Source organism: Cordyceps militaris (assembly GCF_000225605.1).
Source record: "Cordyceps militaris CM01 unplaced genomic scaffold CCM_S00005, whole genome shotgun sequence".
NCBI classification, from domain to species: Eukaryota; Fungi; Ascomycota; class Sordariomycetes; order Hypocreales; family Cordycipitaceae; genus Cordyceps; species Cordyceps militaris.
The window spans coordinates 2,377,495-2,404,363 of NW_006271973.1; the positions used below are offsets into that span (position 1 = coordinate 2,377,495).

General features: G+C 53.2%; 8 protein-coding genes across 8 annotated transcripts; 5 read left to right on the plus strand and 3 right to left on the minus strand.

Annotated features, from left to right (window-relative positions):
* Positions 1 to 5,364: 5,364 nt before the first annotated feature.
* Positions 5,365 to 6,402, minus strand: CCM_07093 (ADP-ribosylglycohydrolase family protein; the record flags this gene model as incomplete). Its single annotated transcript, XM_006672231.1, has 1 exon — positions 5,365 to 6,402. One exon carries the CDS (start codon positions 6,400 to 6,402, stop codon positions 5,365 to 5,367), a length of 1,038 nt encoding a protein of 345 aa, XP_006672294.1.
* A 674-nt stretch (positions 6,403 to 7,076) lies between these two features.
* On the plus strand, positions 7,077 to 7,484 carry CCM_07094 (uncharacterized protein; the record flags this gene model as incomplete). Its single annotated transcript, XM_006672232.1, has 2 exons — positions 7,077 to 7,087; positions 7,148 to 7,484. The coding sequence occupies 2 exons, from the start codon at positions 7,077 to 7,079 to the stop codon at positions 7,482 to 7,484; spliced, it is 348 nt and encodes a 115-aa protein (XP_006672295.1).
* Positions 7,485 to 8,247: 763 nt separating this feature from the next.
* CCM_07095 (ubiquitin-conjugating enzyme) lies at positions 8,248 to 8,842 on the plus strand (the record flags this gene model as incomplete). The annotated part of the gene is made up of 2 exons (XM_006672233.1): positions 8,248 to 8,494; positions 8,583 to 8,842. The coding sequence occupies 2 exons, from the start codon at positions 8,248 to 8,250 to the stop codon at positions 8,840 to 8,842; spliced, it is 507 nt and encodes a 168-aa protein (XP_006672296.1).
* Positions 8,843 to 9,160: 318 nt separating this feature from the next.
* Positions 9,161 to 11,915, minus strand: CCM_07096 (Heat shock protein DnaJ; the record flags this gene model as incomplete). Its single annotated transcript, XM_006672234.1, has 2 exons — positions 9,161 to 9,262; positions 9,318 to 11,915. 2 exons carry the CDS (start codon positions 11,913 to 11,915, stop codon positions 9,161 to 9,163), a joined length of 2,700 nt encoding a protein of 899 aa, XP_006672297.1.
* Positions 11,916 to 12,506: 591 nt separating this feature from the next.
* Positions 12,507 to 14,055, minus strand: CCM_07097 (Protein kinase-like domain; the record flags this gene model as incomplete). Its single annotated transcript, XM_006672235.1, has 2 exons — positions 12,507 to 13,698; positions 13,757 to 14,055. The coding sequence occupies 2 exons, from the start codon at positions 14,053 to 14,055 to the stop codon at positions 12,507 to 12,509; spliced, it is 1,491 nt and encodes a 496-aa protein (XP_006672298.1).
* Positions 14,056 to 14,302: 247 nt separating this feature from the next.
* On the plus strand, positions 14,303 to 16,408 carry CCM_07098 (uncharacterized protein; the record flags this gene model as incomplete). The annotated part of the gene is made up of 3 exons (XM_006672236.1): positions 14,303 to 14,405; positions 14,460 to 15,754; positions 15,836 to 16,408. 3 exons carry the CDS (start codon positions 14,303 to 14,305, stop codon positions 16,406 to 16,408), a joined length of 1,971 nt encoding a protein of 656 aa, XP_006672299.1.
* A 4,826-nt stretch (positions 16,409 to 21,234) lies between these two features.
* CCM_07099 (WSC domain-containing protein) lies at positions 21,235 to 22,846 on the plus strand (the record flags this gene model as incomplete). The annotated part of the gene is made up of 3 exons (XM_006672237.1): positions 21,235 to 21,394; positions 21,462 to 22,118; positions 22,179 to 22,846. The coding sequence occupies 3 exons, from the start codon at positions 21,235 to 21,237 to the stop codon at positions 22,844 to 22,846; spliced, it is 1,485 nt and encodes a 494-aa protein (XP_006672300.1).
* An 839-nt stretch (positions 22,847 to 23,685) lies between these two features.
* On the plus strand, positions 23,686 to 26,610 carry CCM_07100 (uncharacterized protein; the record flags this gene model as incomplete). The annotated part of the gene is made up of 1 exon (XM_006672238.1): positions 23,686 to 26,610. One exon carries the CDS (start codon positions 23,686 to 23,688, stop codon positions 26,608 to 26,610), a length of 2,925 nt encoding a protein of 974 aa, XP_006672301.1.
* Positions 26,611 to 26,869: the final 259 nt, after the last annotated feature.

The window sequence follows — 26,869 nt, forward strand, 5'->3', positions numbered from 1 at the left end:
CTACTAGATTCTAGGCTAAGCTAAAAAAGATACTTATAATAAAGAACCTATTAATATTTAATAGATATTATATCTCTTTAAATACTAATAGCTTTATCCTAATAGTCCTAAAAGGATAATTAAAGAAGCTTTAGTTACTAATAGACTTAAAAGGGTATATTAAGTAATAAGCCTAAGGTATATACTTAGCCTTTATTTACTAGCTAGAAGCTATATTTAATCTATTTATTACTATATAATTTAAGGAGTCTAAAAAGAATAATTTTAAGTGCCTAAATACCTATATTTAGTAGTAAATTAAGAATACTACTTATAGCCTTTAATACTTATTAATCTAGCTAGGAATAACTAAGCTATTTACTTTTATTAATAGTTTTTTTATTAATAATATAAAGGAGTTAAGCTTAGGCCTACTTTAGACTAAGCTTAGCCTAAGGCTACTATAGGCATACCCCTAGTATACCCCCTTTATATACTAGAGTAGATAAATAGACTAGCTTTTCCTTCTTTTTTACTTTATAAGAGAGTTAATACTATTATAATACCTATCTATAGATATCCTAGGGCTAGTCCTTAATAAATAATAAAGATTTAAGTTCTTAGTTAAGATATATAATTATTCTAGATAATAAGGAACCTATTAACTATACTAAAATTAATATCTAGAGTAATATTATTACCTAAAGCTTAATAAAAAGTAAGTATATTACCTAAAGTATACTAGTATTAAAGCTATATAATATAATTCTAAGTACTAATATAGATTATACCTTTTCTACTACCTTAAATAGGATTATAAAGTTAATAAACCTAATAGTAGTTCTAATAGTAGTTTATATAGATTTATTTTTACTATATAAATACCTAATAAAGCTTAAAACTATTAAAAAGAAATACCTAATAATTAATATTATAATACTATATTAATCCTATAAGTATTATAAGCTTACTAAGGTCTACTAGATTAATAGTAATAATAACCTTATAAATATACTAATAAAGGCTACCTTAAATAAGGTATTATAAAAGCTAGTTAATAGTAACTAGTTAATACTATATATCTAGAGCTAGGTTAGCTATATTATAGAAGCTATAGAAAGGCTTAAAGGCTATATAACTTAGCTAAAAAAAGAAATTACTAGTATTATACTAGTAGGTATTATAGTAGATATAGTTAGCTAAGTATAATAAATATTTAGTATAATATATTATATATAAAAGTATATAGTAAATAGAGTTATATTATATATAATTATATATAGTAACTAGTTATATTATATATATATTTATATAGTAATTATACTATATAATAGTATATAAAGAGGTTTTAATAACTATAGCCTTAATATAAAGTACTATAGGGACTACTATAGTAGGTAACTAAGCTAATAAAGCTAGACTACTATAAAGGCGCTATTACCTCCTATAGGTAAGTAAAGTAATTACTTATAAGCTATTAACTACTAATATATATAACTATTAATTATTCTTTTATTCCTATAATTTCCTAGTAATACCTAAGGTACTACCTATTTATATATTTAACTATAGTCTTTTCCTTCTATAGTTTATTTTATTAGTTAATTAAGAATTATTATTATATAACTATTCCTATAGAACACCTCTATAAGCACTCTATACCTATAATCTTATAACTATTACCTGCTTAGGATAGCAATCCCAATAAGGGTAGGCTTATATACTAACTATTTAGCTAGTTTAGTAATTACCTTATCTTTAGGATAATATATAATAATTTAGACTTTTTATAATTATAGGAGTTTTATTATATCTACGTTTAGGATTACTAGTAGTAGCTTAGTCTAGTCTACTATATATCTTTAGTAAATAGTTATATTAGTTAAATATATTAGCTTAGCCTTATCTAGCTTAGAGAATATAGGTTCTACTTCTAGGTAGTAGTAGGTAATATATACTAGGATATATATATCTTATAGTATATATCCTAACTAGTCTATATAGCTAGCTATACTTCTTAGTTAATAGAGGTTATAATAATAGGGGTTTTAATAATAATTTAATAGTTTAGTATAACTAGGTTATAATAATTAACTAGGTTATAATAATTTATTTTTTAATATAACTAGGTTATAATAATGTGATGATTTAATGATTTTTAATAGAACTTCTAGTTATACTGATTTTTTAATATAATTGCTACTAATTTATTAGTGTGTATATTAGAATGAAGATGATATTCCTAGGCCATGCCCTGCTCTGGCTACCTATCTAGTGGTGGTGTGGGCCCACCAGCCATACACACCACACTCCTCCTGTTAGCAAGCGCTGTATTGCAGCGCTGAAACCTTCTGCAACATGCCCTGTGCTGTTTGTTGCTCTAGCGCTGTAAGTGTCAAAGCCCAGTGAGGGGCAGCACTGGGCACGCAAAGCGGGGTGCAAAAATTGCCCTGAAAGGCGACCCTCCCGATCGTGACAACTGTCTTGGTGGCTCGTCACAGAAAGCTGCGCTGTCATTTCATCCCTCTTGCAACTGACTCTCCTCTCGCCCTGGGCATTCGCCGGTGACTCACGGTTCATCACTCGACGCTTGAATCTCGAGTCATCTGAATATCGTGGCCATATAAGCTACAGTCTGCCCGACTGGTTCCTGGTGACGCCTTTCTGTATGCATCTTCTGCGCATACTGTCGCGAGCTCCCAGAATCTCCCCTCCTCGAACGCTCCTCCAATTTCATAGACTCTGCTCGACCGCTACCATGGCGTCTCTAAAGCTTCACAACTCGCTGCACCCCGGCGCACCAGTTCCCTTTGTTCCCAAGGTGGACGGCAAGGTTAGCTGGTACGTCTGCGGCCCGACCGTCTACGACAAGAGCCACTTGGGCCATGCGCGCAACTATGTCACCTCGGACGTGATTCGCCGCATTTTGATGCATTATTTCAAATTTGACGTCAAGTATGTCATGAATATTACGGACATTGACGACAAGGTTGGTTCACCGTCTACCTGTTGCTGCGCATGTTGACTCACACAAACCAGATCATCATCAAAGCGAGACGGCAGCGACTCCTCGACGTTGAAAAGAAGAAGCAATACTCCGCTGAAGAGCTGAAACAACTGGGCTTGAGTGCCTTTGTTGCATACGCAGAGAAAAGCTTGCCTCTTCTGACCGAGGCCGAGGCGAACCTCAACGAGTCCAACTATCCCGCCGCTCGAGACAAGGCGTACGCCAAGGTCCTTGCTGGAGGAACGCTGACGGGCGAGGGCAAGGCCGGCGACGCTGAAGCCAAGATCAAGATGCACATTGGAAACATGAACCTGGCTGCCGAAGCTATCAAGTCTAGTCAGATCCACCCCGGCTGCGACGAGATTCTGCTGCCCTACCTCGACTCCCTGTACAAGGAGACGGTAGATACCAGCGACCAGAGCATGTTCACCGACCTCACAAAGGCCATGGAGGACCTGTTCATGCAGGACCTGGACTCGCTCAATGTTCTGCCCCCTGATGTTATTACTCGCGTCACCGAATATGTTCCTCAGATTGCCCACTTTGTCCAGCGCATTGTCGAAAAGGGCTTTGCATACGAGGCCGACGGCTCCGTCTACTTTGATATTACTGCATTTGAAAAAGCCGGCAACACCTACGCCAGACTTCGACCCGATAGCAAAAACGACAAGGCCCTGCAAGAAGAGGGCGAGGGTGCTCTCTCCACCAACCTTGGTGGCAAGCGTTCGCCAGGCGACTTTGCGCTATGGAAAAAGTCCAAGCCCGGTGAGCCGTTCTGGCCCAGCCCCTGGGGTGAAGGTCGCCCTGGTTGGCACATTGAGTGCTCCGTCATGGCCTCTGATATTCTCGGCTCACAGATGGACATTCACTCAGGCGGTATTGACCTTGCATTCCCTCACCACGATAACGAGCTGGCTCAGAGCGAAGCCTACTTCTATGAACCTGGCAAGGGCGAGCACACTTGGGTCCGCAACTTCCTTCACACCGGCCATCTACACATTGCTGGCTCCAAGATGTCCAAGTCACTGAAGAATTTCCAAACCATTCAAGATGCTCTCGCTACCACATTTAATGCTCGTCGCATGCGCACAGTCTTCTTGATGGGCAAGTGGAACGACGGCGTTGAAATCTCACCCGACATGATTACGCAGGCCGATAGCTGGGAGTCTACCATTAGCAACTTCTTCACCAACACAAAATCCTGGCTCGCCGAGGCCAGTGGTAACAGCATCCAAAACCTATCTCTGGCTGACAAGGCCGGCTCACCTCTCGTCACGGAGTTGGAGCAGGCCAAGTCAGAGGTCGACGCCGCGCTTTCAAACTCTTTCGATACCCCTCGAGCAATGCTCGTCATGTTGAAGCTTGTCAACACCACAAATGCCTACCTCAAGGACAACAAAGATGTCAATCTGGCCGAGGTTGAGGCTATTGCCCGATGGCTTACCAACGTGGTTGGTATTTTTGGCCTTGACGCCAACGCCAAGCCTCCCTACAACAGCCTTGGATGGGCTTCCGTGATTGCCGACAACGTCGATCCCAAGACTGCTGTCGAGCCTTACAAGTCCATGATGGACACGGTCAAGGCCGATGTTAAAGCACTGTCCCTGAACAGCGATGCCATTTCTTCCCTGGTTGCGAAGGATCCTGCTAGCGACTTTGACGCCATTGCCCAAAGCGGCTCCAAGGACATTGAGCAGCTGTCTCTGCCCTACCTGCGTGTGGCTGCCCAGCTCCGCGACGAGCTACGCCGAGTGGTTTCAGCGCAAACACCTGATGTCAAGAAAGCTATTCTCAGTCTAACCGACCGCATACGTGACCATGACTTTACGAACCTAGGTGTCTACCTTGACGACCGTCCGGATAACCAGCCCTCTCTCATTAAGTTTATTCCCGCCGCTGAGCTCATTGCCGCGCGCGAAGAAAAGGCTGCCGCCGCCGCTGAAAAGGCGCAGAAGAAGGAAGAGGCCCGCATCGCGCGCGAAAAGGCCGATCAAGAGGCCCGCGAAAAAGCCAAGGTGCCCCCGGAGGAGATGTTCAAGTCGGACGAGCGTTATAGTGCATTGGACGAGCAGGGCCTGCCGACCAAGATGAAGGACGGCAGCGACGTGCCCAAGAGCCAGCAGAAGCAGAACAAGAAGAACTGGGATAGACAGAAGAAGGCGCATGACGACCTGAAGGCCAAGGGCGGCCTGTAAAAAAGAAGCATGCATGGGATAGAGGAGTTGGGCTGGTAGCGTAGAAGTGATATCATCGTCCTGGTTATCACGGCTTTATTTTTACTCGTTGGTTTTTGACACTTATGATGTAAGACATGTCATGACGTTGCTGGCATATGCCTGAGATATAAAAAATGCAATGCAAACGCCGTCTAATAAAGGCTACTTTTTATTTTGGCTTCGGAGAATGCTCGTCGCTATCGTCCGAAACTCGTCCCCAAACTGCAATTTTTCTTCCCACCGCCGCGGTATGGCATCCTCTCCATCCCGCGCACCCAGCAGACCACCAGCAATGGCGGCATTCGTATCCGTGTCCTTGCCGACGCGCACCACGTCGACGAGCACGTCCTCGAGACAGCGGGGGTCGAGCACGGCAGCCACGGCCAGCGACAGCGACTCGAGCACGTAGCCGCTGCACCCGCCGGGCATGGCGCTCGGCGGGGGGCCAAACTCGGCGAGCCCCTGCAGGCGCAGCTGCGTGCCGAGCTTGAGGGCGCCGAGCACCGACTGCTTCTTGGCGTCGGGCTGCTGCAGGTGCTCGAGTCGACGGCATACGCGGAGGCCGGCGTCGACGGCGGCGTCGGGGCCGCGCCCGAGCACGAGCTCGGCAGCCATGGTGTTGTACACGGCGCAGGACACGGTGCAGAGCGCGTCGTCGTGGGTGATGCGGCTGATGCGCATGCTCTCGGCCACGAGCCGGTCGGCGTCGGCGGCGCGGAACAAGCCCGTCGGGAGGCAGCGCATCAGACTGCCGTTGCCGGCGCGTCCCGGTCCGGCGCCGGCGTTGTCCGGGTCGAGCGAGGCAGAGAAGCGGCGCAGGCCGTCCTCGGTGGCGGCGCCCATGTCCACGGGGCGGGTGCCGGGCGGGACGCGGCCGGGCCAGTCGCCGGCGCGCCACTTGAGAAAGTACCGGCCGGCGCGGGTGGCGACGTCGGAGCGCTGGTGCTGCGGATCGGTCAGGCAGTCGAGGTAGGCGAGGAGCACGCCGCGCGTCATGTCGGTGTCGTCGGTGGCGTGCCCCGCGGGCCACTTGAAGGCGCCGCCGCCGGTGATGTCCCGCAGCGTGCCGGGGTTGTCGCGCGGGTAGGCCGACTTGATGAAGGCGTGGCTCTGGAACTCGACGGTGGCGCCGAGGGAGTCGCCGGCGTGGAGGCCGAGGAGCGCCCCGACGATGCGGGACTCGCGATTTATGGTGGGCATTATCTTCTTTATTAGAAGACGCAATCACAGGGCGTCAATTTAGTATTAGCGTAGAGGTATTCTACGCCAATACCCGTCTCACTTGCGAGTATGCTCTTTATGTACTTATCGTGTCGCTGGTGAAACGCCTAGTATGGCGTCGAGGTAACTGTTGGCGGTCATTTGCGCCGGCCGCCACCGCCAACGGGGAGCAGCCCTACGCAAACGGCGCTTCTAGTCTGATGACATGCAAGCCTGCGCACCACAGTTATACGAAAACCTGACACCATCGACATAGTCTTGGATAAGAAGCCGCCCAATCATAATCTCTAATACCGCCCACTTCCAAGAGAAAATACAGCGTGCCAACTTCACCTCCTCACGCCACTCAACCCGACACATGCATCATGGCCTACCAACTTTCCATACTTCCTTGCTGCCTTGATACTCCGCACCCGACACACCCACCAGCAGTTAGCCGGCCGTTAAGAATCCAAATAGAGGGGCCAAAGGTTAGTATCGATAAACTCTTCCCCGGGATTTCGTGGCAGACGTCTGCGGCCATACCGACGTCTCCACAGCCGGCTGGGCCAAAGCTTGCAGCTTTGGCATACCAAGCAGTGTACGGTGTAGCTCCTCGCCCTGGCACAAATAATTTAGCCGTCAGGGACGAGTATCTGGGCTGGATTATGCCAATGCCAACAAGGTGCGCTGCGTAGCGAGGCGCTCATTCTAGATTTACTCAGTTTGACTGACAGCGGCTTAGGGAGATAGACTATTATGGGGTGACCTTTGACCATGGAGTGCCCGCAGATGACATGAACCCTGAGGTATTGCAGATCAATATTCTGGAAATGGAAGAAGACAATGGCGCCTACGCAAATAAAGGCATTCTATTCCAGGTCGATCCAGCAAAGTACGCAAGTGTTAGCATCCTTGCCGTGCCCAGATGTTGCCAGAGAAGAAAAGGCACTACAGACCGCCTGAGAATCAATTCTGCCGTGGAGACCAGGGTTGCTATTCAAGCTGGAATGTCCTGGCTGGACAGGGTTCAACAACTCGAAAACCGCGGCGAGCTACGACCCGCAAAGCCAGTCGTTTAACGAGATACAATTCGCAGAAGGTCAGGAAAAGGTGGTCGTTCTACCGTGGTGCCCGGCGTGAGATGCTGGGCACTTCCGAACAAATATGGCCTTTGATGGAACGAAAGACGATGCTATCAAGTCTATATTTAGCACATCTTACGCAATGGTGTCAAGAGAAAGTCTATACTTTTGATGGCAATGGTGTGCCTTGGACTAAGCGATGGGTTCTCGATCCACAGCCCTTTGTTACATTCTTACCCCGAGGTCACTGGAGCGTGCCAAGTCCATCATACTGCAGTATGAGTAAATAGAGCTAGGATTAAAGGTCTAGAGTTTTTGTAAGAATATGTTCTACATTTACACGTGTAAGTGGGAGGAAACCCATGAAGCGCCACGCAATTTTCCCTTGCAATAGCTATGCTCAGCAACTAAGTAAAATAAATTCAAGCTAGAATCAAATAATTATATCCGAATCTACCATCTGCCATTGTGGGGAAACCCCCTTCTCTCCTTATTCCCTCCTCAACATCGGTCTCTTGCCTTTGCTCCTCCGGCGCTCGGCCAACTTGTCGCCCTACATGCAAGTCCGGAGGCGGTCGCGCGACTAAATCCCCCACCTCCATCTGAAGCCGAGCTGCCATCCCCAACCTTCCGAAAAAGAACAACATCCATCCAAGCCCAGTCTCTCGTTCCCCCTCCCACCACTTAATCCGCCAACCGCAATATACCCAGCCCCCCCCCTCGGACGATCCAACCGCCCCAAGCACACACCGTACCCGCCATGGCGCAGACCACCGCCCACCGTCGCCTGCTCCAAGAGTACCGCGCCCTGACCAACAACCCGCCCGATGGCATCACCGCCGGCCCCGTGTCCGAAGACGATATTTTGCGCTGGGAGTGCCTGATCCAGGGCCCCGAGGGCACGCCCTTTGAGGGCGGCGTCTTTCCCGCCGAGCTCAAGTTTCCCAAGGATTACCCGCTGGCGCCGCCGACCATGCGGTTCCTCTGCGACCTGTGGCACCCGAATGGTTAGTTTTTTCTCTTCTTTTGCGCGTCTCTCTCTTTTTTTTTTTTTGCACCAGGGGGGGAGATGCAGCTGCTAACAATACATCCGAGCAACAGTCTACTCGAGCGGCCTCGTCTGCATCTCCATCCTACACCCGCCCGGCGACGACCCCAACCACTACGAGCACGCCTCGGAGCGCTGGTCCCCGATCCAGTCGGTCGAAAAGATCCTCATCTCCGTCATGAGCATGCTGGCCGAGCCCAACGACGAGAGCCCCGCCAATGTCGAGGCCGCCAAGATGTGGCGCGACCGCAGGGCCGAGTACGAAAACGTCGTCCGCGAGGGCGTCCGCCGAACCTTGGGCTTGTAAAGCAAGCTCTGGTACTTTGCTACTCCTATAACATGACGAAATACCCTTTGCAGATAGAATACATCTGGATTCCGTTGCGCAGTTCCTTTGCTGTTTGGCTCCCCTAGCGTTGGTCTTCTCTCTTCTTATGCTTCAACATTACACACCGTCGTCGCACTGCGGGCCAAAGAGACGTGGTCGAAACTATATTGATATCTTTCTTGTATTTGTTTATTCTATGTATTCCAAGGGTGAATTGATGGAACACTTGCCCCCCATGCTACTTCGCGCGCTCTCCTTGTCTAATGTAAACTTGCTCCTGTAAATGTATTTCATATCTCATAGTCCATTCTCTGCCTTGAACTTGTCCCACGCCTCGTTGAGCGTGCTAAACACCAATCCCGCAATCAGCCGCACTTCTGTCGAGGCGCTTTGCGCAATCTAGAGACACGAATTAGTACACAGAACAGACCGTACCGACAAGACCGATACTCACCTTATCCGGGTGCGTCTTGGCAATCGCCTTCATGTACGAAATCTTGACCTTGTTCGCCATGACGAGCTCGTGCATGCCGACCTTTTGCCATCCGCTGTCCGCCCAGAGCACCTGATCCAGGCTCGCAATCAGTCCACGGAGGTTATCGCGCTTGCCGTCGCGCCACGCCGCCATCTTGGCGTCCACCTGCTCCGAGAGCGCAAACTTGGCATCGTCTTCCCTGGCCGCGGCCTCGCTGGCCTCGCGCAGTCGCGTGACGGCTGCTGAGTCCTTTTGGGGCTGCAGGCTGGCGGCAGCCGGACGTTGTGGTGGCTTGGGCGCCGGCGCCGACACCTTGGGCTTGGGCGCGAGAGCAGTCTGGCATCGCTGGCGGCCCGTGACGGCTGTGGCACCGCCGAGGCCTGCTTCCACCGCCAGCTTCCACACGGTGAGGGCATCCGCCCACTTCTCCATCTGTTCGAGGGCTTCGGCCTTGCGGCTAAGCGCCTTGCCGTAGAGGTCGCGCATATCGCGGTGTTCTTCTTGGCCGGCATCGCCAGTTACCGCCACCGTCTCACCCTGGCCGCTACCGGGCCCAATGATGCCAATGGCGGTGTCGGCATCCACCACGGCTTGCTTCGGCTCACCCGTTTTCAAAGCGGTCAGTGCTCGATTTGTGAGGAGAATGATGGCGAGCGGATGTGTAGACGGCACGGCAGCGAGAGAGGAAGAGTATGATGCATGCGCCTGCGCAAAGTCTCCGCGCTTGAAATGTGCAGTTCCCTCGAGGCGATGCCTTGTAGAAGTTTGCACGGCCGAAGGCGTGATGGGGGGTATTTGGCGGGCGGGCCTTGGTGTCGCTCTGCGCACGGGAATCGGTTTGGGTTGCGGTTTCGTCGCAATGGGTGCGGCTCGAGGCGGCGGAGGGGTAGAACGGTTCGGTTGCCTGGGCGCTTCAGAGCCGAACAGCAGATCCGGTTCAGGCTCTGTTTTGGCCGGCTCCGCTGGAGACGCTGGCTTGCGTCTTCTGCTCGAACTAATGGCAAATGTATCGTTGTCATCTGCGAAGCGATTGAGCCGCGACCGCGCATTCGGCACCAGAGGAGGGGCCGCTTGTTGTTGCTGCCACCTCGGCACAGAGCCGCTCCGGCTCTGGCCGGCAGACGACGTCGCGGGTGAGGCGCTTCTGGCAGGGTCCGGCGTCTCTCGACGGCCCTTTTCCTTGGCTTGTCTCGGTCGCCCACCCGATTCCAGCATCATCGCCTCATCAGTGGCGTTGACCTCCGCCCTCGTAGGCCCGCGGGCCTGGTTTACCTGGGCATCGCGCATCCACTTGGGCTGGCTGGGGTCACCACCACCACCCTCTTGCTGGAAGTCGGCCACGGCCTGCTGCACCTTCTTCTGACTCGTCTTCCACAACGAGTTGGCCGTCTTGAATATGCTGCTGCCCACCGCCGCTGCCGACTTGGCAAAGTCGGGCTCGCCTCGGCCGCCCGCGGGTGTCTGCTCCCGGCGCTCCGATCGGTTCGAGTTGTTCGACGAGGGTCGTCCCTGCACCTTTGCTTTGGATTTCCGGTGCGCCTCATCGAGGAGCCAGTTGGCCGCCTGCTCGACGTTGGTGCCGGCGCCGCTCTCGACTAAGGCGCGGCGCGCGTCATCGGGCGCGAAGCCATAGTCGACAAGCTGGGCTAGAGCGCCGTCAAACGCGGCGTCGCTGCCATTTTGAGCTCGGCGGGTATCCTTTCGTGGTTGTCGAGGCAGGTCTGCTTCGTCGGAAGAGCTCGAGTCGTCATCCTCAATCGGTTTGCCCGGCTCGCCGCGCTGCGGAGCCACCTGCTGTTTGGCGCGCACCTCCTCCACCGGCCGTCCCAGGTCGCCCAGGAAATCGTCATCATCGTTTATCAGCATTGTGTTTTGTGGTATCGCCGCCGAAGGAGCAGCGTTGGCCTCGAATTCGCTGAGGCCAAACGGATCGTCGTCGTTGGCCGGAAACGCCGCGGTGTCTGACCCCGAGGCGCTCCAGGCACTGGGGTTGGAGAGGTCGAGGGGCTTCTTTTCAGCAATCGGCGGAGTGGCCTTCTTCTCCGGTGGCGGGAAGTGGCTCGCGTTATCGACTTTGGTGTCCTTGTTGAAAGCTGCAAAGAGGTCGTCGTCGTCGTCGTTGCCGGAGCTCTGCGCCGCGACCGGCGACGGTTGTAGTCCAGGACTCGAGGTCTGGCCGCGCGCTCCGAGCATGTCCCATTGCTGCCCGTTCCCAAACTGCGCCTCGGTCAGCTTCCGCCTGTCCTCCTCCTTTCTACGCTTCTCGGCCTCGAGCTGCGCCTGGCGCTCGGCGAGGCTCAGGTTCTGGGACGTCTTGGCGGGGCCGAAGCGCGCCAGGCTGCTGAAGCTATCTTGGGCGGCCTTGGGCTGTTGTTGCTGCTGCTGCTGTAGTTGGTGCGGCTTCGCAAAGGTGCTGCTCCCCGTGCCCTGTGTGGACGCGGGGGTGTTGCGTCCCGACGTAAAGGGCGAGGGGCTCGGTCGCAGCGAAGGGTAGGCCATGTTACTAGCCATGGGTGCCCCTTTGAGCGGCTGCCCACCGCTGGGCTTGGACCAATCGAGACCGGACAGGTCATCCATGTCGCAAGGGCTCTTCGTCTTGTCGAAATACCGTGGGCGCTCTCGAAAAATGGCACACGATCATGACATTTGTTGTTCTTGAGAGTTGCCTGGAGTTTGGGGTTGCTGGCATTGGTTCCACATACGCCCTGCGCCACAGACGAGGCCCCGTTTATGTATTGCTCGGCCACGGTGGCGCAAATCACATAACCCCAGTAGAGGTAATCTGTACAGTGTAATAAATACAAGAATGTAGACATAAAAAAAAATTGACAACAGGACTGACTATCCCTAATGCTGTTTAGGTAGGGGGTTTTTTTTTTCTCGCTGAATGCTTCTTTTATTCGCTTCTTTGCGTGTTTTGTGGTAGTGTTGTCTATAAAACAAAACCTCTTTCATCGTGGTGAACAGCTACGTATGAAGTGTGATAGAATACATCAAATTCGTTACTGGCTATATATAAAATATCTTGTTTGTATTTTCGTTTTTTTCTTGATTTGATTTGAATCTCTTCTTTGCAACTGCCCTTCGCTTATGTTCTACCCCCACCCAATTGCCCCTTCCTGCCATGTCTCTCCCCGGGCTACACATTTTCCGACACCCACTCACAGGTCAGCTGCGACAGCCCGGATACTGTTCATAATAATCTCCAAAATCCTCCGCCAACGCTTTCATCCAGAAATCGACCCCGAAAACCTGTGGCTTCGAACGGAATCTCTCCGTCAGTTTTTCCGCAACGCGGCGCCTCCTCTCGCCATCATCGCACGACTCAAAGTACAGGTCTTCATTGCTCTTGATGTCGCTCGGCTCGCATTCCCCCGCCGCGAGATGCTGCCGTGCCTCTCGGATATCCGACCTAGCTTGCAGTTCCTCAATGAGCCGCAGCGGGTCTCGCGCGGCAAACTCGGGGTGCAAGCTGAAGAGCGCGGCAAAGTGGCGATAGTCGTCGTACGTGTCGAGATGGGTCCATCGCAGGTAGTGCCACAGCACGTCGGTCAAGATCCACGAGACCGGAGACCTAGGGATGGGTCCTAGAGCGGCGGCTTCAAATCCAATTCGGAATGCCGCTCGGTCTTCGGCCGAGGGCTGCCCTTGCCGGTCCGCCAACCCGGGCGCAATGAGCAGCTGCCCCAACGGCATGGTTGAGGAATATTTCCAGTTGATAATGCAAGTAATGTTGCAGTCCTCATCGACAAAAATGTTGCTGCTCTTGAGATCAGCGTGGCCGATTGGAAAGCCGGTGCTTTGAGACGCGCATAACTGTGGGATCACGTCCTGCACGAGCTTCCCCGCTGTGTGGTACTGGATGCGGTTCTCGCCACTGTCAATCTTGTCATCAACTGTCACAAAATCGCTCCAGAGATCTACAACGATCCTGTAGCTCTCGGCGTCTGGGTAAGCCGCCAACTCGGGGCACGGGCTGCAGAAGAGATGATGGCTCATGGAGAGGTCCTGAACCTGTCCGAGGAAAGCCTCCGCCAACGCTCGATAGTAGTCCTGGTCTGTTGCAAAGGGGCCCCGGTACATGGCGATCCGATGGCGATCTTGGAGCATGAATGCTGGCGAGAGCACTTGGTTGAGCCCAACCAAGCCATCCCTCTCCTGTATGGAGCCAATCTTATCAAACCGCAGGTTTGACAAGTCAAAGCACAGTTCACCCAGTCGTCCCATGACTTTTCTTGTTACGTGTGACAGCTTTTTCATTCCGGCACCTTCTAGCCGGCGCAGGCGTTCGGAAAAGGACTTGCCTGGCGCACACGTCATGAGAATGTACGGCACGCCTACAGCGTTTGAACTGGTACAGCTGCCCTCTTGTTAGCGCCACCTCGATGTCACAACTCCGTCTTTTTGCAGCTCAATACCTGTGATCAATAACTCGAGGCACCGGGAGGGCGCTGTGGCGCGCGAGAAAATTGAGCGTCGCCACCTCGCTACCAATCAGGTCCCCCAGCACCTCCGGCGGTAGACTCTGCCCAGCTCCGTCGTGCCGAGGCGTGCGAAACGCCCATGTCGGACCGTCATCAAAGGCCACCATGACGACCTTGTTGAAACTGCCGTAGAGCGGCGCTCCCACTATCCGACAAGTGACCCGCCGCTGGCCTCGCAGTGACGCGGCCAGCTTCACGACGGCTACTACATTCAGAGGTGTGTCGGGCGCCATGGTCGGTTAGTTGTTTGAGAAGCCCAAGTTTCATCTCATGACACCCGCGAAGTCGGGTATTTAATAGGCACTACTTGATAGTGAATCAAGGTTCAGCAGAGCCAATGTGCCACAACACCCCGTAGTCGCACATTGATGCAGCCATGTATACACAGGGATCAGACTTTTGTTTATATCCTCCGAGGGACACTCCTCCCACGGACTCGAGCAGTTCAAGCAGTCTCGAAACCTGCAAAGTTGTGAAAACATGAATCGCTTTGCTACTGTTGCTCCCTGCTTGCTTTGCGGGCGTATGATCTTTGACGGCGAAGTTAGAAATGCCCCAACTTGGCTGAACCAGTTCCGCATACGTATGGTTTGTAACACGACATATATTTCGTTGCATATACTAACATGAATAATAGTCTATTCTCACAGAGATGTCATATCAATCACAGGAGTGGGCTATTACAGGGACGGTTCATTTGGTTGCTGGATCGCGCCACCAGATTATGAAACTCGCTGGGATCATGAGGGTTATGACTGGCCCAGCTACCACCGCATCGGTGTATTGCGCGAACCTCCGGTGCAAGGTCGCTGGGGGCTTGCTTTTCACGAAGCTTGCTGGTCGCTACTGGAAGTCGCAGTCGCTCCCAGCTCGGTGCCGCTGAAGCGACTCTTTGATCTCTGCAGGTCGTTTCCCATCCCCAACGGCGAGCACGCGCCTAATTGGGGCCATTACTACGGCGGCCTGAATGAAGAGCATCCCGATAATGGTCTTTCCTTCGAAGTCAATGATCAATACACGAGGCACCACCGGCTCTGCATCACGCAAACCGCCAAGCGAAATCCATTTCACGTTCCAAACCTCAACAGGCTTTGCGTTGCGTCCACCGAAGACACGCCACAGCTCGGTTTCACAGGGGTGCAGACTTTTGACCCTTTCGCTTTCCTGCCGCCAGAGCTGCGCATGTACATTGCGGCCTTGCTTCCAACCCGAGACGTTCTCGCCATGCGGCTGGCCTCGCCCTTGTTCACCCCCATGTTTCACGAGCAGCGATTCTGGGCGACGCGGTTCGGGCCCGGAAGTGAGCGCAGCTGGGTGTTTGAATCGCGGGGCTGGGACTGGTCGACGGACTGGCGACGGCTGTATCGCCAAACAAACCTGGCGCGTCGCTCGCAGGCCATGCATAATAGGGAGAGGGTGTGGCTGCTCGCTCTGTACGTCAAATCGCTATTCGCGCCGAGGTTTGCGAATCCAGAAAGCACTATGGTGCCGTGGTGTTCGGATATGCATCATTGGAGTACGGCTGCGGTCGATGTACACACATGGGACGCCAAGGCTCCGTATAGAGACTTTTCTGCCGGCTGTGTCACTCATCATGAGAGTAGAAGAACCCCCCTTCCCCGTTTTATTGACCGGATCTCCTTTTATCTCAGCTGGATTGGAGAGGTCCAATACGTCGTGGGCTTGAGGGTAGTTGGCACATGTGGTGCTGTTGTGGAACTGGGATACATGGCCCAAGAGGCGGCCATTCAAGTCTGTGGGAAGGCCTTGACTGGGCTTCGTTTAGCTTTGTCACCCACAGGAATCCGAGCCGTTCGATGTGTCTTTGAAGCCGGCATTGAGGCACCCTGGATCGGATCCCTTACCGACGCGTCGGAAACGACGAGGTTGGTGTCTTCAGGACGGCTTTCCGCGATTTTTGCGCGTTTTGATGTAAGCGCGCTATTTTCTTCTTTTTCTCTCTCTTTTTTTCTCTTTTTTTCTCTCTTCCTCTGCATTGCTAACGAAGACTAGGGCTGCCGGATTACTAGTCTCAGTTTCGCGGCAACCAAGTGGAAGTATCCATCGCTGCGCGATACTGCCGTGTGGCGGGAGGGCGTCCCGAACCAAACGCTGCGGCTGAACGAGGCCTCCTTTTCCGTCATGTATGCCGACGATGGCCTCTACGACCCAGTCCAGCGGAGCGTGTTTGGTGGCACCAACGGCCAGAGTCTGCGCTACCTGACAGGCATACACGCGTACGTAACACTGACGCCGTGCGTGCTCGAGTTTGCGTTTGCGCCCGGCCATCTCGACTATCTCGACACATGCCAGGATCTGGGCGTGTTGTCGGACTCGGACATGGTGGAGCTGCAGCGTTTTCGCATCGACGGTCCTGGCGGCGAGCGCATCAACGGCGTAGAGCTGTACGTGCGGCACGACCCAAATGGTAGCTATCTGAATAATGAGGCCAACGCCGCGTTGGATTCATTCAAGGCAAGTTTTCCCTGGGGCTTCTTGTGCTTGTATGAAAACATGCTAATGAGGTGGTTAGGTTTTTACGAATCGGGGTCGGTCATGTCACTTTCAGCATACGCGAAAGTCTGACGGGAGAGGCGTAAAGATGGTGCCGGTGCCGGTCCCAGCCGGGGAGACGATAACGGGATTTTACTGCACAATGGTAGGTACCACTGGCAATTTTTGGAGGTGATCTAATTGCTAATTCGCGGGATAGTTTGGCGATTGCATCAATGCACTGGGTGTTATTACGGAACTGCTCGGCTGAAGCAATTCGGTTGCGACGGTAAGGTGAGGCATGAGGATTGCTTCGCGGAAGACATTGTACCGCCCATCGCGTCGCCTAGGTATTGCGAAAGCCAGTTTATATTATCAAGTTACATGAGATTATATGGAGAGAAATAAAGCTGATTCGGTATTGTGATGGCTGGACACGTTTTGGACCCAATTTTGTCGCGGCTCCAAAATGTCGAGAACAAGGACCCGTTAACCTGAAGCCAAGCGAGCCGATGTAATATATCTGGGAACATGGTATCTCCTTGAGAGATGACAATGTTGTATACTTGGAAATAGCATGGGAATTTAATCATGCAGAGTAATACATGATGGAGATGCAGATGGAGATTCTAAGGGATCTTACAACGTGTTCCGAGCTTGATGTTGGCGTACCCTGGCGGGTACATAGTGGTACCCTACAGAGCACATAAAAAGACACCAATACGGTAGTGTTTGGGCATACAGAATTCCCCCAGGAAATAATGGGATATAATTTACAGATTTTTGGACTTCTCTAGTTGTTTAATACGTGCTTGTGGCGATTGATTTACTGAGCTGTTCTTGGTGAGGCACAACAATGAGGCAGTCGTGAAGCGGGTCTGCCGCGAAAGGCACTGCGGCGCTTGTTGTTTTTCGCGTCTGTCAGGGACAAGTTGGAATCGTGCGGACCCCCAGCCTCGCCAAGAAAAACAAATAAACAACATTACCAGTAGAATGAAGTCCCGCCGCGACGCCGAGCCGGAGGAGGGAACTAGGCCGAGATTATTGGCAGGGTCCGTTCCAAGGCACGGAGGAAAGGCGGTGATCGCTTTTGTCATGTCAAGACGGGATGGTGGCAAAGTGGACATGCAAAATGAAAGGAGGATCCGATGTCATTTGGTTAATATTATTACCCCTTTTGAAGAGGAAATGATGGCTCTTGTATCGGAGAGACGCGCGTCAATGAGCGGGAACAAGGCCAGGAAGGAATACGATGAGAGCTGTGTGCTATTCGTGTAAAGAAAGGAATAATGGAGGTGGTGTAAGATTTAATTTGTTGTGAGAGAGACGATGGGAAAAAATCTCGTAAAAACGGATTCGTTGTTTCTCTGGATCGTATTGTACGGGGTATGAATGCATGTGGACGGGGAGGATAATTTGGTCCCTGAATTGGAGATGAGATTCGCGGGAAAGGGAACGCCGGGGTGTAATAATGAGATGGTTCGATTGACTTTTCATCTCGTCTCTTGAACCACCTTGCTGTCATGTTGTACTTATTAAGATGGGGATGAACAAAAAGCGGTCCGGCCTCTGTTTTCGTTGCATGGAAGGTCATGATGCTTGTCAGCAGCACAGGCGGGTGAGTGGTGGAAAGCTGGGGAAAATTCAAGGGAATTGCACGGCATCAATGTCTGGTTATTAAGAGACAGAATGACGTACGGAGTACTGACTGGTACATACTGTACAAAATAGTCTCTCAAGGGGGCGGATGAAGATCAGCTACTTTGGTCAGGCTGGGGGGCAGTGGTTGGTTCAATACCAAGGGGCGGCGCAGGGGCCAAGGTGGGGAGAGGAGGATTAGGGCAGATGCACTGTTTTGATTGGCTGATTTGAAGCGGGGTCTTGTCTTGTAAGTGTTTCATGTCCCTGCAGGCACGCCCCACTTCCGACAGGTACAAAGAGGTACGTACGGCAGACACTGGAAAACCAGCAATCCAGCACTGGAGCAGGAAAGGCTTTCTCATGCCACGGAGAAAAGAAAAGTTAGTCTGGAACCGTCTCTGCAAGTCTTGGCGATTGTTGTCTGTGCTTGCACGGAGGAAAAGTGAGGGGGAGACCAACACGAAGGAAGGCGTCGAAAAGAGATGAAATATAGTTTGAATCGAGCTGTTATTTTTCCAAGTATTCCTGTCGTTGCCACGTTTCCGGACTGTGTATCGCGACAAGGTCATTCAGTGCCGTCATCTATCTGTATCAGAGTTTTTCTTGGTTGGTGTCTAAGTGATGCGGCACTGATGCCCGAGCACTTGCTTGGCTCACCTATTATTTAGGCTTGGTTTAATTAAAAAGGCCATCGCCAACCACAACAGCATGATGCGACAATGGCTTTTCATGCATGCAGTCGGTGCATCCTTTGTACTGACACCAAGTATGTAGGCGCCCGACGAGTCGGTCCATACCTCAACCCCTCATTACAACCACTCTTCAACAATATTGCCCGCCTGTGCCTGCCGAGGGTCACTGGACGGCTCTCGTGTTCTTTTCAAGGGGTCATATAAGCGCCAAGTGGCTTGTCGTTGCCCCTCTCGCCGAAACGATGCAGACCATCATCTATTCGTACCGTGCCGAGCAGGCCACTCCATGCCAATCAATCCAGAACACACAATGCCGTCGCGCCCCTGATGGAAGGAGAGAAAGAAAAGAGATGGGTGGGCAAAACTCTCCCCCTTCGTCGATCTTGTTCGATGGTACCTGTCTGATGCGCACAGGGTCGCGGTCCGACCGTCTGAGCTGGTCCTACTGGTAACCGGTAACTGGTAGTACTGGCCGACGGCAGACAACCTTTTACAAATCACGCGCACCGTCCGTTATTAGCTGCCGTGAGACGAGAGGCTGAACGCTGTGCTCCAGGGGAATACATACGCCGCTGGAAGAAAAAAAGAAGACTGCCTAGCCGGTGCCCCTTGGAACCCCTTGGTAATATAATGTAGCCCGTCGTCATACTTGGCGGCGGCCGTCCCAGCGAATAAGTGGGTGGCGATCAACGGCAATAATAAAAGCGAGAGTATTATCAGGATAGGGGCTGGATGGAGAGTATTCTGTACGAGTAAAATGCAGCCTGACTTTAATCAGTTATTTATTAGTTTTTGTAGGTGGTTTGGGAGTTGGTGCGATGGAGGTCTTGCCAGCTTCCACGATGGTGTTAGGCTGGTACGGGATACTTTCTTGTCTGCCCAGCATGAACCATCACTGGTACCTGAATGGAATCTCTCTGCTCTCCACTCATCTCAACTCGCTTGTTCGTTGTTCGCCCGCCATCACATCGTGTGCATCGTGTGCCCGTGTGCCTGACCCAAGCTGTGGGTGTACTCGTTTGCCTGGCACTCGGTACTTGCAGGTACCTCTTCTGGGGGCGCTCCATCCACACGGCGCTCCATCCACACGGCGCTCCATCCACACCCTGCCAGCCAGCCAGCCGGTTCCTGGTTCCTTGCCCGTTTGCCCGCCGCCCGTCGCCCGTTTGCCAGCAGCCCACCCACCACCTCGCAGCCCACCACCAGTTGCACCCTCGTCGCCCTCGTTTGGCTGCTGCCCTCCCTCCTGGTCCAAGTCCATCTTCCTTCCTCCTCCTCCTCCTCCGCAAGAGACAAACGCATCGCTGTTTTTTCTTCTTCCCCTTCCCTTCCTTTTAAATCAACATCTTCAACCCACGCTCCTTTTTCCACTCTTCATCGCTTTCTTTCTCCAACTCGACATTCTGACCGTATACATTCCTTGACACCACTATTCGACAGCGCCAGCCCTTTTTTGAGCAACCTTGATCCTGTATCACGATATCGATTTTTTGAATCTTTCGGCCCGCCCAGACTGTTGTGCAATCAAGCAAGACCATTCTGTGTTTGAAGCTGACCATCCTTGATCCTCGTGCTATTTTTTCACCGTCAAAAAAAAAACTGCCCGTGTCTTCTTGAACGCTGCCACCATCATCGCCTCTGCGCCTGCCTTGATATACCAGCAACCGTCCAGCCACAACGATCCGATTTCCGAACCAACCGCCAAAATCGAATTCTTCTCTTGGACCCGGCTTCTCCGAACCGCCGCAGCTGACCAGTCTTATTCTTTTGCGCATCTCTTTGTGCGCCATTAAAAACCGGGGTTTCTCTCCCTCACGCCGCAACTGGGCCTCTCACTGGAATTCGCCCAGTTTAAATCCGCGCACGAGGTTGGAATACATAACTGCATAGTTGCGTCGACTCAACTTTCCCCTTTTAAAAGCACTTGGACTTTCCAATAGACAAGAATTTCTTCCTGCCTTTGGAAATCTATTCCGTTTCTTGCCATTTTATTTTTTGGACGATCGCGAGCCTGGTAAGTCGTTTTTGCACGTTTACACCTCTTTCCGCCCTTTTGGAAGCGCCCCACTCCCATTTACGCGACACGACGGCCCCGAGATTCGACGATGAAAGACACGAGCGAGCGCAATTTTTTAATTAAACTGCGTTGGTGGAAACTGACAACCGAGGCTACCGCTGCGCTGGGGAATGGTGTCAAATCGAAAGAGGTTTGATCGTTCGACTGTTGGCCAAGCCGCGCGCCAGTTCCTGCATCTCATCGCAATCCCATCTCACCAGCCACTTAACACCCCGTGCCTCGCAGCTGCCGCCAGCCGCCAGCCGCCTGCCTCCTCTGGCAATGCATTCCCCTTGCCACTTGCCAGCTTTGGCTCCCCTTACAAACACCTCGTCTCCTGCTTTTCACTTGATCGTCATTTTTTGCCATTGTTTCCCGCCATCTCCCAAATGCATCTCATCAACTAGTCGTCTTTTTCTTTTCGATTCCATCTCACTAACAACCCCATTCTAGACTGCTTCATCGCGTCGTCCACTCCTTGACACAATTAGCTGCATTTAAAAGCAGTTCTTGCACTTGGATATCTCAAAATGTTCAAGCTTAGTCCCGCTATACTGCTCGGCTTGGCCGCCAGTGCCAACGCCTTCTGGCGCATGGAGTGCCCTGGCCGTCTCGATGTCGCCCGAATTGACCCCATTGTCAACCCCAACAGCGTCTCTGCTCACGCCCACTCTCTTCACGGCTCTTCCGGTAAGTCACTCACAAGCTTATACTACGCCAAGCACTGGCAACGTCAGCACAATCTAACTCGACGTAGGCCTCTCCGCCTCTGCTGACGGCGCTGCCCTCAAGGGTGGTGACTGCACTTCTTGCCGTGTCACCCAGGACAAATCTGCCTACTGGTCGCCCTCCCTCTACTTTCAGGATACCGACACTGGCAAGTTTGAGCTCGTCACCCAAGTTGGTGGTATGCTCGCCTACTACCTTCTCTACGGAGACAACATCAAGGCCTTCCCTGACGAGTTCCGCATGATCGCTGGTTCCAATACCCGCCGCGCCTACACTGCTGGAAATCCCGAGCAGGCTGACCCCGACAAGTCTCTCTGGCAGTCCATGGGCCAGACCAAGCAGAACCTTCTTGAGCAGCGTGCTCTCGGCTTCAACTGCCTCAACTACGACAAGCAGCCTGAGGGCACCCTCTACCGCCATTACATGCCTGACAAGGCCTACCTCGACGCCAACTGCAAGGATGGTATCCGTCTCGAAATCATGTTCCCCTCGTGCTGGGATGGCAAGAATACCGACTCTAGCGACCACAAGTCTCACATGGCCTACCCCGATCTCGTCATGACCGGTACCTGCCCCGAGGGTTACGAGACGCGCGTTCCCTCTCTGATGTTTGAGACCATCTGGTCCGTCGTCCCCTTCAAGAACCGCAACGGTCGATTCGTCTTCTCCAACGGTGATACCGAGGGTATGTTTTTCAACTTGGCTCTTGCAAACCGAGGCCTTGCTAATTTCATAATTTTCATAGGCTACGCTTACCACGCTGATTTCATGATGGGCTGGGACCACGATTTCCTCCAACAAGCTGTCAACACTTGCACTAACCCCTCTGGCAAGATTGAGGACTGCCCTCTCTTCAACGTTGTTGACCAGGGCACCGCCACCTCTTGCAAGCTCCAGAAGTCTCTTCCCGAGACGCTGGCTGCTGAGATCAAGGACATCCTCGGTCCTATGGCTAAGCTTCCCGGTGACCTCGCCGTCTTTGGCGACAATGGCAACCCTTCACTGCCCGAAACTGGCGGTAGCGCTCCCTCTGCCACCTCTGCCCCCGCTACGACATCCAAGCCTACTCTCAGCTACACTCCTGGTGACACGCCCACAAACTCTGCCTCGCCTCTCCCTGGCCAGGTATTCAAGCAGGTTGATTCTGAATCAGCCTCTCCCTCTACTCCCGCCCCTACTACCGCCTCTGCCCCCGTTGCCGCTGCCGCTGCTGTCACTGAGGCTCCCACCGCCACAGCTGAGCCCAGCTACTACAGCACTCAGTACATCACCAACGGCAACACGGTTAGCAAGATTCTGTGGAAGGAAGAGGTCGTCACCGTCACGGAGACTGCCGAGACTACTGCCACGCAAATCGCCGACGCTGCTAAACGCCGTCGTTCGCACCTCCACGGTCACGCCCGTAGGAGCTAAGTACAAAGTCGCAGAGTGATGTGAAATCCCAAATAGTAAAGGCTGCAATTTGATTTCGTGGTGGATTTTTTTGACAATCTGGACAGGTTCCGGAAACTGGAACGGCTTTCGAGTTGGCATGATTTAGACAACGTTTCGTCTTGAAGGTTCTTCTTTTTTTTTCTTTTTATAGATGCAGAGATGCTATGCAATTCTTTTGATAACATAGGATTTAACAAGACCCAAGCAGCCATGCGTGTTTGCCACTGAAATGACGTGTGTGTTTGTGACTTTTACCCCAGGCCGAACTGATGGGTAGAACCCCACATCTTGGATTGGCCACCATCAACACCGAGGCTCAAAGAGACCATGATAATAATCCCACAGGTCAGTGCGAGCTAAAACTGATCGTTTTTGACAAAAGAAAAAGATAGCTAACCTAGTTTATCTTGCTCGATATCTACAAAAGAGACATTTTCTTGCCGGTGGTAGGCCCCTTGGGTGGCTGGTGGTGCGATGGGCTGGAATGCATCACACCAGGCAACACATTCCTCATGCTATTGCAATGGAAATTACACTCCATATACACTCATAACAGAGTCGCTTGTTTATGGGCGATTTGAACAAAATGTGACCGGTCCGAGCAACAACTATGATGGTTTAAATCGCTCACACTTTTTCTCCTTTCACACTTCTAGCCTAAGCAGCACTTCGAATACGAAGCTTCACCTCGACGGCTTTATGCCAGTATAGTCACTCTTTTCTTCTTCTTTTGACAGCTTGGTGGAGAAAAAGGGGGAGACGCTACAGCTGATGCTGGCCTCGACAAACCCCTTCACAGGACTTGGATGGACGAAGCCATGATGTACGGTGCCTCTATCCGTGGCCATGCCGGCACCATCGGCGACGGCCTTTATATCCTGCAACGGCGCGGCGCCGCCACGCTCGGTCTGGGTTGGCTCATTGCCATAATCCTCTGCGGCGGCGTCTCGCTCTTTATCGGCGTGGGCTTTCTGCTGGCCTGGCGAGCCCAGAAGCGGCACTCGCCGCTGACAATAACCCAGACGACAGCCTCGCTGCCCTACGCGGCGTCGGGCTTTGTGTCACTATTGCGGCAAGGGCAATCAACGACGCGGCTGACGAAGCGGAGAATGACGGTGGTACGGGAGCGTAGCAGCGCGAGCGAGTTTAGTGACGACGACCGGACGACGCTGAGCCGGCTCTCGATGATACGCCTACCCTCGCTTCCCGTGCTGCCGCTGCTGCCCTCGTATAGTAGCCTGCGGCTCTTTCACCACCCAAGTGTCACGAGAGCGTCCTACCGCCGCGAAAAGGGCTGGCTGGACGACGAGGAGGCTGCGGTTGCCGGAATGGCGGCGGTCGGAAGTGATCCGGTGGTGGCGGGATCGAGTCGCAGACCAGGAAGTGGGAGCGGCTGGGCAGGACAGCAAAACCAGCCGTTGGGACACAAAGTGATGATGCAAGGCATAAACGCAACGGTGCAGGAAAGGGAACAGAAGCAGCAGCCGGCACCGCTGCCGCACCAACAGGATATGAGACAGGAGCGGCCAACCAGCATCGACTACGACCACCTGTACGACCCCCGCGAACACTCCCGACATACAAGCGAAGAAGATCCGCCCATGCCCACGAAACCGAGCGCCGTGTACACGGGAGATGTAGGTAGCGCCCCTCCGGCGTCGCAAGGCTTTGTCCGGCCCGCCGCTGCCGTACTCGCGCGGCACCCGACCCGCACCGACTCGGAGCTTCGCGACATTCTACGCTCCACGGAGCAGCGCCTACGCGAGGGTGACCGCAGCCGCAGCCGGTCCCCCGAAAAGGCGGCGCTGCGCACACCGCATAGTTCACCGACCAAATCGTCGCGGCGCTCGCCGCAGCATTACCGCCTCCTGGGTAGTGCGAGCGGTGGCGGGTTGGCCACGCGCGAGGGCTCGGCGGCGTCGGTGGGTAGCGCGACGAATAGTCTGATTGTGCACGCCACCGAGGAGCTACAGCTCCCGGGGGGGATGGGAAGTCCGAGCCGTCTGCGCGGGCACGAGTGGCTGGCGGGGGATGATGTGATTTTGGGCATGACGACGCCGCAGCAGCGGCACGAGGACGAGGAGGAGTATGTGGCCCGCCGCGACAGTGCGCAGATGTTGTACCAGCAGCAAATGCAGGAGTATCAGGAGAAGATGCAGGAGTACCGACTCAAAGAGAAGCAGTATCAGTTACAACAGCGGCAGATGCTTCAGCAACAGCAGCAGCAGCAGCAGCAGCAGCAGCAACAGCGTAGCCCGCAGAGAAGCCCGCAGAGGGAGCGCTCCCAGAGACGACGGTCCGTTGATAGTGATGCCTCATCCAGCCTCTCCACACTGTACAGCGTCGACGATGACGAAATGGACGATGTTTCTGTCCAAGCCGTCGTCGGGGGTCCTAATGATCCATTTGTCGACGGCAGCCGCATGCCCGTGCTCGCGCCTCTACGGCGCACCATGACCATCAGCTCCGAGACGCTCGCCCGCGACGCCATGCCATCGTCTGTCCGCTGCAACCCGCCGCCACGGGAGCAGTCGCGCGCGCCGCACCAGGGCGGCTACTACCACCGGATGCACAAGTCGCTCGACGTGCACCCCCTGCCGCCGCCTACCGCTGAGCGTGGTATTCGCCGGCCGCAGTCGGCGCTGCTGGCCTCCCCGCAGATATCGGAATCAAGCTACACGGACATGTCGGTCGACACGACGACGCTGAGCCTTTCGAGCGAGGAAACCATTACGGCCGAGGATGACGGCGTGGAGCAGGAGTATGAGATGACACCGGTCAAGGAGGACGATGGCCGCAGGCGTGGGTCGGATGTCTCGTCATCGCCGTTTAGTGAGCAGGATGTGGTGAATCTGATTATTGCGGCACAGCAGGCATCACCGACCAAGCAGACGACGACGAGACGTGCGCTGCCGACGCCACCGGTATTGCTCCAGCCAGATGGCTCGACAGCGCTGTCGCCGCCGCCAAGGAGCGTCGCCCGCAACAAGTCGCTGCGAAGCACGGCGCTCGCTCGTCAACCATCCGTCACGTCGTCGTACTACAGCAACGACGGCACCGCTAATGCGCCACCGCCGGACACCAAGGCGGCTGCCGCAGCGAACCCCGTCGGGCTGTCCGTGTGCCACTCGGTCGCGGAACTGCGCCGCATGAACTCGCTCATCAGCGTCACCAGCAACACCTCGCTCACCTCGTCCGTCACTCCCGCGGCTGGCGAGCCTCACCGCGATAACCAACCCCTACGGGCCACGCTCTCGGACGGCCGCCGCCGCATGGGCAACCGTCAGTACCTCAACGTCGGCGGCAGCCGCGACAAGCTGGACATTGGCAGTCGCAGGAACGTACCCCGACCGGGCGGTCCGCGCCCAAAGAAGAGCACGACCGGCGGTGGACACGCGCGGTCCAACACGACCGCGGCCCTCTCCACGACGCCGGAGCGACCAGCCAAGAACCCGCGCCGCAGTCTGGTGAATACGGGCTCGCAGCAGCAGCGCGTATCGCCGGAAAAGGAACAGGATAACGGAAAGGAGAATGCTGGCCTGGGCATCTCGCACCACGGCTCGCCTGTGCACACGCCGCCGGTCAAGAGCCTGCGCAACCCGGTCCTGGCCGAGTTGGCGGCCGCCGAGCGCCGGAGCAGGGAGAAGCGCAGCAGCGTAGACAGCCTGGGCTTGTATGACAAGGACGGCTTTTTGCTGCCGTCGCCGGAGCGCGAGCTGCACAAGAAGCTTCTGCGCATGTAGGGGCCTGGCCTACCGTCCAACACGTTCCGTGTCACTGGGATAAAATTTCTTCCCTTGTTCAACTACTTTGTACCCGGGAAAACGTAGACGCTGTTTTTACCCTTTTCCTTTCTAGTGGCGTTTCCATCACGCGCGACGCGTGGCGACCACTGTGTTGCTTCCTTTTTTCCGTCTACATGGATGGTATTCAACCGGCATAGCTAAATCATAATTAGGAGTCTTTTACTCCTGTCTCATAATCAACTATATAGTATATTGA